This window comes from Monodelphis domestica, chromosome 4 (assembly GCF_027887165.1).
Source record: "Monodelphis domestica isolate mMonDom1 chromosome 4, mMonDom1.pri, whole genome shotgun sequence".
Classification (NCBI taxonomy): domain Eukaryota; kingdom Metazoa; phylum Chordata; class Mammalia; order Didelphimorphia; family Didelphidae; genus Monodelphis; species Monodelphis domestica.
Window position 1 is genome coordinate 424,949,138 of NC_077230.1, and position 13,860 is coordinate 424,962,997.

Sequence of the window (13,860 nt, forward strand, 5' to 3'; positions counted from 1 at the left end):
AAGGGAAAAACCCGAGGAGGAGATCCTGCCTACAGCCTGCACTCTTCAGAGCAATACTTGGCAACTGAGGATGGTGCTGGAGAGAGTGGCCCACATTGTAAAAGTGCAGCTTCCCACCTATCTAAAACAGCACCAAGTCCCAGAGAGCATTACTGGCTTCACACAACTCACAGTTTCACAGTAGCTTCATTTAGGACCTTTCCTGGGTGTATTTACACTGCTATGATGCCTCACGATTTGTTGAGTCCTCCCCAAGTAATAACAACAGAAAGATAGCTTGGTTAATCTCAAGAATCATTACAGCTCTCCAGTAATGTGGGGGCTCACAGACAGTTTGAATTTACCTTCTAGGCAATCAAAGTCAGAAAAGGTTCTCCATCACTGACCTAGGCCCTTGGAGTCTAACAATGCTTTCTAGTCCAGATCCTGCAGTTATCCATGGGGCAGGAGGTCAGAGACCCTTCTCTGGACCTTAATTTCCTATCTGCACACTAGAGGACTACCGAAGTGAGTTCCAGCTCTGAATTCTGTGGGATGGGTGAGCTTTCTCGATCCCTTCCTCCTCCAATCTAGTCCAGCTTTATATTTTTTCTTTGGCCAGCTGAGAACATGGTAGTAAATAGCCTTACTCTGTTGCAGGAGAGATTTTGCAGCATCCTCTAAGGGCTAAGTGGTCTGGGCTGAGATGGGACCCAGGTGGGCCAACAACCTAGCACTGTCTCAGCAAGAAAGTACCATAGCCAGCAGAGGGCATCTGGTCCAAGAACCACAGCATGTCTGATCAGTGGTCATTCAGCCTCTGCTTATCCATGACTGTCAGTTGTGTGGCCTCTTTCCCCCTCTGGACAGCTCTGCTTCTGAGGGCTCCCCTAGGCTGTGCTGACATTGTCTTCCCTCCAACCTCCCCACTTCAGTCTTAGCTCTGCCCACTGGGGCCATATAGAGCAGCACTGACCTGCTTCTACCCAAGGCCCTGTAGGTTCTTCAAAAGGCTTCTTTCCTGTTCCATCTCAATCCTCCCTCTATGAGTTCCTTCAGTCCAAACTGTGGGTTGCCACAGAATACTCAAATGTTTCAATAGCTGTGATTTGTAGGTTTTCCTCCCCCCCTCTATTCTCTGCCCTTCTGCCTTGCCCAAATGGACATAGTGAATGTGTGAGCCTGAAAAAAAAATCTCATCTCCTTGTGGCCAAGCTTGGGGTGATGAGCCTCTGCTCACTTGGCAAAACGCATCCCTTTGGTAATGAATACATGCTTCGAGCTCAGGGCCTGCCTGGCTCACTGCTGCAGGATTCTAAGCAATGATGGCAAGGATGGAATGAATGATGGAAGATAACTATCGGTGTGTCCTCCTAGGGCTGAGTTTTGCATAGAGCTGCCTTGCCATGCCCAGGATGAGCCTTTATTTTTATACCCATTTTCTTGGCATACAACTACATTATTCAATATATGTGTTCAAATAAAGTTAATTGGATAAGTGATACATCACCTTTTAACAAATCATTTGATTAACATTCTGAGATTATTCTATACACTTGTTTTATAACTATTGATTCTGACAGGATACACAAAGGTTTTGCACAAGATACAATTTTCATCACAGGTGGCTTAGTTTTCTCATTAACATTTACGGAACTTGAGCTTACAGATAATCAATGAAAATCACTCATTAAAAATCTTTAGGACATTCAATGTGACAGATGGTCATTTGGCCTCCATAGATGAGTAGGACAGGGAAGGGGAAAAAATAAGTCTTTTAGGGCCTTCTATGTGTGCCAAGCACTTTATTTTGTTATAGAAAATTTTAATGTAATTAATTAAATTAGAATGTCTGTTACATGATTCATGTTTTTTCCCTCCCCTCCTACCCTTCTCGCCCTGAGAAAACCAGCACCTAATTCCACTGGGTTTTGTGCTAAGTATTTTACAGATAGAAGAGCTCCAAGTGTTAGGGAGTTTTCATTGAAGTTCAGACTTTACAGGTGTAGGGGACCTCAGAAGCCATCTTGTCCAACACAACCACTGAAGGAATCCCCACAAGGACGTCTTCAACAATTGGTCATTTGCCATGGATTTGGAATGCATCTCATGATGGTTGGAGATTCTCCCACTTTTTATTACAGCCCAGTCTACCTTGAACTGCTCTAATTAATGATTAAATGACAGCTTGGAGATATAGGGGATGGAGACTGAAGTCAGGAAACTCATAATTCTGAGTTCAAATCTGGTCTCAGACACTTACTAGCTGTCTGACCCTGGGAAAGTCACTTCACCCTGTTTGCCTCAGTTTCCTCATCTGTAAAATAAGCTGGACAAGGAAATGGAAAACCCCTCCTTGATGTCTGCTAAGAAATGGAGTCAGGAAGAGTTGGATATGACTTAATAATGACTTGATAAAGAATTTCTCCTCACACACAAGGGTTGTGTTTCCAATCACCATTTGCCTCTATGATTCTAGTTCAGCCTTCTGAGGCCACACAGAACAGTTCTAATTCCTCTCCCACATAAGAGTCCAGGAAATTGTTATCAGGCCTCTTCCCAAAGCTTTCTATTCCTTGGCTAATATACAGAGTTCCCTCAATTGATCTTCAGAGATTTCAGACCCCTCACCAATCGGGCTGAACACTCTCCAGTTCACTGATGCCCCTTGTAAATTGTGTCATCTAGAACCAAATACAATACTCCAAGTACCATCAGATAGTACAGAAGGATGGCTAGCTCCTTATTCTTGGAAGTAGACATGCTTCTCTTAAGACTGTATTAGTGGGTGGGGTAGCTAAGTAGCTCAGTGTATTTAGAGCCAGGCCTAGAGATGGAAGGGCCTCAAATACTTCCTAGCTATTGTTAGATTTAAATTAGTTTTGAGGGTTAAATAGTTGTAGATAAGAGAGTGGGAGCCATAAACGGTGATAATTAAAATGTTTGGGAGAAAGGGAAATATATATATCAATTATGACCGCTGAAATATGTTTTCTACTGTGTCTTGGGTTTATATAAATATAAGATGGTCACCAGGGAATATATTCCCAATTTATGAATATGCCCAAGCCAACTGGGTTTTATAGAGAAATTTCTAAGGAATTTTAAGGTTTACACTATATGACCCTGAGCAAGTCATTTAACCCCTGTTGAATAGTAATGATTCTAAGTCTGAGAGGTAAGGGTTAAAAAAAATTTTGCATTATATTTTTTCAAGTGCCCTGTTACCTTACCAATTGATAATAAGTTGGTGGGTTCTCTCAATCATCCCCAAAGTCTCTTTATGAAATCTAACTTAGCATTAAAAGCCAATTTCTTCTTTTCTAAATCAACCATCCCCCATTACTTCAACTCTTTTCTAAGGCAGGATACCAGTCACTGCCCCATCAAGGTTGATGCTTTTTTGTGCTTTGGACTTTTTATATTCAAGGATAGGACCTGGTATCAATCCCCAGTGACATTCATCTTATCACATTCAATTTACTGTGCCAGCTTCCTGAGCTACTTCTGCATCATATCTGCTTCTACCATCCCTATCCTCCCAATTTTTTCTTTCTCATTTTCTTCCAGTTTCAAAACATTTCTGTCTGTCTATAGAATCAGTAAAATTATAATGATCACCATTTACAAAGCTCTTTACACATTATTTCATTTGATCCAAGTCACTCATAGGAACACTGAACAGAATGAGTTCAAGAACAGAAACTTCAGAAGATTTGTATGAACTGATGCAGAATGAAGTGAGTAGAACAAGAAGGTAATTTATACAATAACAACAGTGTTCTGAAGTCAAACAACTTTGAAAAACTTAAGACTTCTAATCAATGCAATCATTAACAAGAATTGCAGAAGACCCATGATAATAGTTACTCACTTCCTACAAAAACCTACAGACTTCCTATGAAACAAGCTGTCTCACTTAAGAAATGGGATGGACTCAGGGGGTATGTTGCAACATATATTTTTTGAGCATGGGAATTAGTTTTCATTGATTGTCCCTATGGCATCCCAGGTATATTCTATTCTTGAAAGTATTATTAATTTATTAATATCATTACCTATGTGCTCATGTACTGGATTCATTGGCATAATATTCTAGATCACTGTATTTAATTGATACTCTATTAATTCTGACCACCCTCCAAATCTTCAGTCCAAAGGTCAGAAGAATTCCTGGGTAGGCTGCAACAGAATCCTAGTTCCCACCTTGTCAGAACATATTCCATACCAGGTCACATGCTTAATTAAACTCCTCCTCTTTGATCTTGTAGTTGTCAGGTGATCCAATGTTAAGCCTTATGCCTTGTCACATAAACATTAGCTACCTCCCATTCCCCATTCTTTGATCCTCCAATAAAAGATTGAGGACATATGTAGTTCACTCTCTCTCTACCACCATCAGAAGAACACACAGGATGGATCCCAAGCTCTTTAAGCCATGTCTCTGAGTCTTTCTTCCTTTATTATATTCCCTCTTTCTCTATATCCCCTTCACCCATTTTCCCTCACTTTCTAACTCTCCTTTTCAGGTATCCACCTAAGAATATATTAATTTGTGGCTTCATGCAGTCACAACCCATACTTTTCCTACTTAGTGGTAGAAGGTAGAAGAGGGACAGAAAATAGATTTTGATTAATTGGAAAAAATTAAATTAATAAAAAGCTCTTTTAGACCACAGGTGTCAAATACATAGCCTGCAACATTCCCAGGTGCTGCCTGAACCAGGTGGAAAGGAAATTAATAAATAGTTAACAAAAGAAAATAACACACAGATAATTTAAGTGCTAAATTAAAATGTGTGCTTTAAGCAACCTCATGTACACATTTAGTCCAATAAAAAATCATCCCTCCCCTAAAGCATACACTGTTGGTGTCTGACTTTCCCAAGGTAACTTCCACACTTCACAATTCTATCTCCCCCACCCACTCTCCATACAGAACATAACCAGAGGCAGAGACAGGAAGTTGGGATACCCCTAAGGTTTGTAACAATAAAACTGCATGAAATAAAAGGAAACTAAGGCCAGAGATGATCTCTCTAGGGTCCTTCTGCCAAATAGTGTGATTATGAACGTGGAGGGGCTGTCATCTGTACATATGAAAGTCAGACCGGTGCATTAATTGGGCAGCAGGAATTCTACTGTGGACCCAGCTACTGGATGCTAAAACCAATAGATGAGGACCAGGTTTCATAACTGACATGCTTCCATGTGGCATTTTATGCCACAAAGAGGAAAACTGTAGGTGCAATAGTGAATCTCAGTGTGTGAAAGGGGACAAAGTTTACACCCTCCTTTCCATCACCAGAATTTCCCTGCCAAAGGGGATCAAGGCCAGCCCCATAACATGACCAGAGCTTATACTCCAACCAAGATTAGAAACTCTCTGTGAATCCGCAGCCCCAAGGGAAATGGGCTGAAGGAAAGAGTATGGGGCAGTCATTGAACCTGCAGCCCTAGAAGGTGGAAGACAAAGAAGGTTGCATGTCACTGGGACAGAAGAGAAAAATACAATATCAATAACAAGGATGATGATGACAATTCACATGCTTTTTGTAACTTTCACGTAAAAAGAACTTTCTCCACATAGAATCCTATTATATACTGAGCAAAAGATTATCCATTTTTCCAGATGAAGAAACTGAGGCTGTGAAAGGAGGAGACACACTTACTACACAGATAGTAGACATAAAAGGAAGGATTCAATCCAAGTTTCATGATTCTGAGCTCAGGCTCATTCTACCACAATGCACTGTGTCATGGGACCAGGGGAGCAGAATCTCTTATGTCCATTTCTCTCATGTCAGGGAAAAAGAGAGCCCAACACAAAGTTCGTGGCTCAATCCAGATACTCACCATAGATTATAATAGTCTTGCTTGCATTGTGCGTCAAGCCAGTGAATGAGTTGGATGCAGTACAGGTATAGGTGCCAGCATCACTCAGGGATGCAATAATAGAAAATGTGGCTGAGCTGCTGACCCTTTGTCCATTCTGTAGCCAAATGAATTGGGCTGGTGGGTTAGAATCAGCAGAACAGTTAAAGATAATATTTGCCCCAGTAGGGTACACATCCGGTGTATGGACAATCGTGGCAATATCTGGGCCATCTGTAGGAAAGACAAGGATTCCATACTGAGATTATGGAAGAAAGAAGGGCATCTCCTGTTTTGTAACACATCACCTGGAACCAATATGTTTCCCTAATCCTCCTTTGAGCTGGGAAATTCACAGCTCCTCCTCTCCTTTTCTAGTTTGGATCTGAACTTGGAAGATCTTAGGGCTTTCTCCATTTCAGCACCCTGGATGGCCACCCTCCACCAGAAAGCATGGCAAGTTAAATCTGGGCTCCCTAAAGATTAAGGGGGTTGGGAACCTCAGAGCCTACCTCTTTAGCTCTCAGAGAAGGGACTGAATTAGCCTGGCCTCTGGGAACACCCCACCAGTGTATAAGCAGGCACCATGTAGGAAGAAGCAATATACTCACAGGCAACATCCAGTATGAATGGATCACTCATACTCCTAAACAATGGGTTCTCGATTTCACACACATATGGCCCTTGGTTATCCCTTCTTGTGAGCCTGCGGAGAGTGAGTATCCTCTTATCCTGGGACAGCTGTACCCTGCTAGCAGATGGGGCACTTTGGTTTACCAACCACCGGTAAGTATGAATTTGACCCGTAGCCTGGCATGTCATTGAGAAGTCCTTGGTCTCCACTGCAGTATTGTTGGAGATGAGAATGGTTGGTTTGGACAGTGGCGCTGTGCAGAGAATAGACAGAAAATGACTGTGTTGGTTCTTTTTCTTACCTTATAACCAAATAAGTGGTTTGGAAGTGGGCTCTCTAAGACCTTGGCAAGGCTGGAGGCCAGAGACCAAGAATCTGTGATTTCAATGGCAAAGACAAAGACAACCCTTTCTCTGGTGCAGATCTCAACTCCTCCAGGCTTTACGAAAAGTTCATCTTCTGTTCCTGTGACTGACAAAGACATTCACATGGAGCCCAAGCCCCAGGTGCTCAGTCTTTCTGGGAGGAGGCAAACTGGTCCAGGGATGACAGACCCCTTCATCCAGTATCTGGGCTTGGATTTGAATCCTTGCCAGCTTGGCAGAGCCATGTGAAGATTAAATTTGATTCTCCACAATTATATCAATGAAATTACTTAACTCTTATAGCATTTAAAAATATGAATTCTCTGCTAGAATTATTATAATTTATGAAGTTTATTAAAGATTAAGAATTTAAGAAAATACAAGTAAGAAAGCACATGCCAAGGAGAACCGAAAGGCCCATTCAATTTCACTTACATCATGAGAGATGTGTCTGCTTGGAAGCTGAAGTAGAAAGAGGGAGCGAGAAGAAGGAGGAGTCCATTTTAAAAACCCCTCTCTGCTCTCGGCACAGGTGATGGCCTCACCCAAGATTATGGGGAACTGTGGGAGCTTGAAATCCATCAAGCCATCAAAGAACTTCCTAAGAAAAAATCCCCAGGGCCTGATGGATTCACCTGTGAATTCTATCAAACATTCAGAGAACAGTTAACCCCAATACTATACAAACTATTTGACATAATAAGCAAAGAGGGAGTTCTACCAAACTCCTTTTACGACACAAACATGGTACTGATTCCAAAACCAGGCAGGTCAAAAACAGAGAAAGAAAACTATAGACCAATCTCCCTAATGAATATAGATGCAAAAATTTTAAATAGGATACTAGCAAAAAGACTCCAGCAAGTGATCAGAAGGATCATTCACCATGATCAAGTAGGATTCATACCAGGGATGCAGGGCTGGTTCAACATTAGGAAAACCATCCACATAATTGACCACATCAACAAGCAAACTAGCAAGAACCACATGATTATCTCAATAGATGCAGAAAAAGCCTTTGATAAAATACAACACCCATTCCTATTAAAAACACTAGAAAGCATAGGAATAGAAGGGTCATTCCTAAAAATAATAAACAGTATATATCTAAAACCAACAGCTAATATCATCTGCAATGGGGATAAACTAGATGCATTCCCAATAAGATCAGGAGTGAAACAAGGATGCCCATTATCACCTCTACTATTTGACATTGTACTAGAAACACTAGCAGTAGCAATTAGAGAAGATAAAGAAATTGAAGGCATCAGAATAGGCAAGGAGGAGACCAAGTTATCACTCTTTGCGGATGACATGATGGTCTACTTAAAGAATCCTAGAGATTCAACCAAAAAGCTAATTGAAATAATCAACAACTTTAGCAAAGTTGCAGGATACAAAATAAACCCACATAAATCATCAGCTTTTCTATATATCTCCAACACAGCTCAGCAGCAAGAACTAGAAAGAGAAATCCCATTCAAAATCACCTTAGACAAAATAAAATACCTAGGAATCTATCTCCCAAGACAAACACAGGAACTATATGAACACAACTACAAAACACTCGCCACACAACTAAAACTAGACTTGAACAATTGGAAAAACATTAACTGCTCATGGATAGGACGAGCCAATATAATAAAAATGACCATCCTACCCAAACTTATTTATCTATTTAGTGCCATACCCATTGAACTACCAAAATACTTCTTCACTGATTTAGAAAAAACCATAACAAAGTTCATTTGGAAGAACAAAAGATCAAGGATATCCAGGGAAATAATGAAAAAAAACACATATGATGGGGGCCTTGCAGTCCCTGACCTCAAACTATATTACAAAGCAGCAGTCATCAAAACAATTTGGTACTGGCTAAGAAACAGAAAGGAAGATCAGTGGAATAGACTGGGGGAAAACGACCTCAGCAAGACAGTATACGATAAACCCAAAGATCCCAGCTTTTGGGACAAAAATCCACTATTCGATAAAAACTGCTGGGAAAATTGGAAGACAGTGTGGGAGAGACTAGGAATAGATCAACACCTCACACCCTACACCCAGATAAATTCAAAATGGGTGAGTGACTTAAACATAAAGAAGGAAACCATAAGTAAATTGGGTAAACACAGAATAGTATACATGTCAGACCTTTGGGAGGGGAAAGGCTTTAAAACCAAGCAAGATATAGAAAGAATCACAAAATGTAAAATAAATAATTTTGACTACATCAAACTAAAAAGCTTTTGTACAAACAAAACCAATATAACTAAAATCAGAAGGGAAACAACAAATTGGGAAAAAATCTTCATAGAAACCTCTGACAAAGGTTTAATTACTCATATTTATAATGAGCTAAATCAATTGTACAAAAAATCAAGCCATTCTCCAATTGATAAATGGGCAAGGGAAATGGATAGGCAGTTCTCAGATAAAGAAATCAAAACTATTAACAAGCACATGAAGAAGTGTTCTACATCTCTTATAATCAGAGAGATGCAAATCAAAACAACTCTGAGGTATCACCTCACACCTAGCAGATTGGCTAACATAACAGCAAAGGAAAGTAATGAATGCTGGAGGGGATGTGGCAAAGTAGGGACATTAATTCATTGCTGGTGGAGTTGTGAACTGATCCAACCATTCTGGAGGGCAATTTGGAACTATGCCCAAAGGGCGACAAAAGAATATCTACCCTTTGACCAAGCCATAGCACTGCTGGGTCTGTACCCCAAAGAGTTAATGGACACAAAGACTTGTACAACAATATTCATAGCTGCGCTCTTTGTGGTGGCCCAAAACTGGAAAACGAGGGGATGCCCATCAATTGGGGAATGGCTGAACAAACTGTGGTATATGTTGGTGATGGAATACTATTGTGCTCAAAGGAATAATAAAGTGGAGAAGTTCCATGGAGACTGGAACAACCTCCAGGAAGTGATGCAGAGCGAGAGGAGCAGAACCAGGAGAACATTGTACACAGAGACTAATACACTGTGGTATAATCGAACGTAATGGACTTCTCCATTAGGGGTGGTGTAATGTCCCTGAACAACTTTCAGGGATCCAGGAGAAAAAAAACACCATTCATAAGCAAAGGATAAACTATGGGAGTGGAAACACCGAGAAAAAGCAACTGCCTGAATACAGAGGTTGAGGGGACATGACAGAGGATAGACTTTAAATGAACACTCTAATGCAAATACTATCAACAAAGCAATGGGTTCAAATCAAGAAAACATCTAATGCCCAGTGGACTTACGCGTCGGCTATGGGGGGTGGGGGGGAGGAAAAGAAAATGATCTATGTCTTTAACGAATAATGCTTGGAAATGATCAAATAAAATATATTTAAAAAAAAAAGTCAATACTTCATTCTTTGATCTGCTGACTGGACCTGAGACCCTGTTTCTGAGTGGACTGAGTGAAAAGCTGACTCAACTGCTGGTTTTTTTCTGAAGACACCAGCCTCAGGAAAGACCTATCCTCTTGAGAATGGCTCCCTGGGCATTGGCTACAAGGGCCAAGGTCCCTCAGGCTAGGAAATAATTCTTTCTGCCCACAGACCAGCAGCAGATTACGGTTTAGGCTAGAAAGCCTTCCTTATCCCCTGTGATTTCTTACTTCACTCTTTCTACATTCTGTAAGTAAATTGTAAATAAATCTCTCTGGAATGAATTAAATTCCTGGTGACCACATTCTATTAAATATAACGTCCAACCCTCTTTTATATATAAACCCCTTGCCCCCCTTACAATTTATTGGCTGAACATGTCAGTTGTGATGAAATGCGCTCCATCTTCCTAACTTTCCTAAACTTTTCCTTTACTTTGGTGACTATCCCTAAGTCAGCATTTAATAGCTTATTTTGAATCTACACAAATCAGCTCTGCAGGTAAATGCAATTCTTTTCTTTTCCCCACTTAAAAACAAATATAGCACAGCTGCTTTTAATCTTTCCTTCTGTACACTGAGGCTCCACCTGGAGAAAGAGTCTATCCTTTAACTACTGTTGCCTTGTCTCTTAATTAGCTGTGAGGGCAAAAACCTGTGAGGAAAAAGCTTTCACACCCTGACTTTAACTCTTAGCTAGTAGTTCCATCTACTGACTAAAACTAATGATTTCATGGAGACAATTGGAAAAAAAATTGAAATATTTAACAAATAGGATTGATAAACAGAAAAAAGGCATGATTCTCAACCAATGGCACTTGACCCTCTCCAAGAATCTAACTATGGATCCATTTCCTGCCACTTCTGTGAGAAGAAGGGCCACAAAATGATAGACTGTAGAAATGTATTCAAGGCAATCAGAAATAATAACTATAGAAATAACTAAAATAATGATCATAGAAACCACAACTTTAGGAATGAAAACAATAGGAATGGATATTGGGGAAATGATAACTCAAACCCACTAAACCCTCAACCATATAACTTAAGTGGAACTCGTCCAAAAATACTCAGGGTGCTACTTCCTCGCCATGTGGGGCAGAAGGAGGTACCTCTTAGACTCTATTGTTTGGTTGATATTAATTAACACTTTTCAGTTCTGTGTCCCCTCCAAATAGTAGCAAAGAAGAAGAAATGGGTTTCTGAATACAGTACCTCTGTGACTGTAAAATATACACATATTTAACATTTTTTTTTCTTCCTACGTGTGCCATAGGGTCTGCGTTTTTTCTCTCATTTTGTTTGCATTGGAAGCATATGTCACCAGGATGGAGAAGATTTTCTTTTAACTATTTTTTATTTTTTCAATGGAATAAGCTAACGTATCCATTTGTTTAGCACGTAAATGCATATCCCAAAGCTTTAAGACTATGGAAACCAGCCATTAATTGATAAATGCTATGGTACTTCTGATTAATGTTTGTGTCTGATTCAAGGAAATGGAATTTAAAAAAAAAAAGAGCACAGACTTTACCTACATAGTTCTGTAGAAGCTCAGATTTACCCTGAATGGTGACAAAAGAGCACATAGGTCAATAGAAAAAGAAACCAATCTAGGTGGGATTGATGAACTTCTATGCCAATATGAAAGGACTTGAACCTAGTGTGAGATTCAGGGTTCTAGTGCTTGACATATATTAAGATGCAGGACTCCTTGAAACACTCTTCTTGTAAAAAATTATTATTAAAGTACCTAACAATTGGCTGTTCTGTCTTCCTTATCCTTGAGAAATGATGAAAGATCAAACCAGAGAATGTCATTTCCCTTGTACACAAAATTCTAGTCCTTTTTTCTCTCTTATATTATGACAATTTTGTGTAGTCATAACTTATAATGGGTAAATACAATATTACTTTGTTTTTTCCCCTACAGATTTCTGGGACAGAAATCTACTTTAATTAGATCCTAATACAAGGCCTGTTATGAATTTATTCTTGTTTTATTCAGAAATTATATATGTATATATATAATGTTTGCTAATTTTAATCTCACTTTGAATTTTTATTTCTCCCAAGATTTAATTTTCTATTTCTTTTTCATTTTATGTTTTTAGCTTTTCTTTTGATAATTGACTCATAAACCCCAGAACTCAACTATATATTTGAAGATGATCAGGATGTTGGTGAACACCCTTTTCAGGGAGGATTGTATTATATTTTTATAAAAATTTCCAAGACTTAAAATTTTGTTTTAGAAGAATTTCAGAAAAGAAGCTTGCTAACTCCTTGAAGTCAGAGAATGAACTCTTTGAAGAAAGATCCCTGCAGAAACCTACCCTGCATCATAAAGATACAGAATGAACTTTTGAGTGCAAATGATTGAACTGAATTTACATTTATTGTAAATGTACACTTTTATGCCAAAGGGGACTACACTCTAATTGGCTTTTGTCAATGTGCTTAGCAAAATATTGGTTTTGCTTTCTCTCTCTTCTATTTCCTTCTTATCTCTATTTTAGTTTCCCTCTTAGAAGGTGAAATATTGTATACATCTATACTTGGAAATTTTTAGGGGTACCAGATGATTAATATTAAATGATCAATGGAGAGTCTAGTCTCCCAATGATCATCGGGGGAAGATTCTACCATGATAATAACAATAAGAATACTTAACTCTCCCCGGATTTTGAAGATTAAATTATAACCCATTTCTATTTTTAGATTTCAATTGCCAAAAGTATAAACATGCTACTTATAATTTAAGTATGGAGATCAGCCCATTTTAGGTCTAATCACCAAAAGTGCAAACATCCCACTTGATCATGAATTGTGAGGTCTGTGACCCACATCTGAGTAATGAATCAGAACTGATTGACTGCCTCCTGGGCAGTCCTAGAACATGAATTCAACTATGATTGATTGATGTGTAAGAAGGGGAAGGTACAGGAAGTGACTCAAGAGAAAATGTCTTTAAAAGTAGCTGTTACATCCTATGAAATTCAATTCTTCATTCTTTGATCTGTTGACTGGACCTGAGACCCAGTTTCTGACTGGACTGACTTTTGGTGAGTGAAAAGCTGACTCTTAACTGCTGGCTTTTCTCTGAAGACACCAGCCTCAGGAAAGACTTATCCTCTTAAGAAAAGCTCCCTGGGCCTTGGCTACGAGGGCCGAGGTCCCTCAGACTAGGAACTAATTCTCTCTGCTCAGGGGCCAGCCGCAAATTAATTAATGTTTACTACATATAGCTTAACTTATCCTCTCATATTTCTTACTTTACTCTTTCTACATTTTGTAAATAAATTGTAAATAAATCTCTTTGGAATGAATTAAATTCCTGGTGACCACACTCTTAAATATAAGGTCCAACCTTTTTTTAGAAAGAACCCTTTTTCCCCCCTTACAACCACCAAGAATTTATATTTCCTTGTCCTGGACTTCAAGAAGCCAGGGTTACTTAACTTCACACCTTGTTGAGGATAGTGGGGGAGGCTGAAGAGGATGAACTAGGGACAGACCAGAAGGAGATTGTATTCAGAAAGGGAAACATTACTTTAACTCTGAAGTGGAAAGGAAAGGCAGAGAGTGGGAATAGATCACTTAGTAGCAGGGTACA

General features: G+C 39.4%; 1 protein-coding gene across 1 annotated transcript in view; it reads right to left on the reverse strand.

The window, feature by feature from the left end:
- The window catches only part of LOC103092368 (uncharacterized), a 1,666,349-nt gene that overhangs the window by 654,998 nt on the left and 997,491 nt on the right, over nt 1-13,860 (reverse strand). Inside the window, exons 72-73 of the mRNA XM_056825346.1 lie at nt 6,465-6,740; nt 5,836-6,087 (exon numbers count right to left, since the gene is read on the reverse strand). Coding sequence (XP_056681324.1) covers nt 5,836-6,087; nt 6,465-6,740 — 528 coding nt within the window. The remainder of the gene's footprint in view (nt 1-5,835; nt 6,088-6,464; nt 6,741-13,860) is intronic.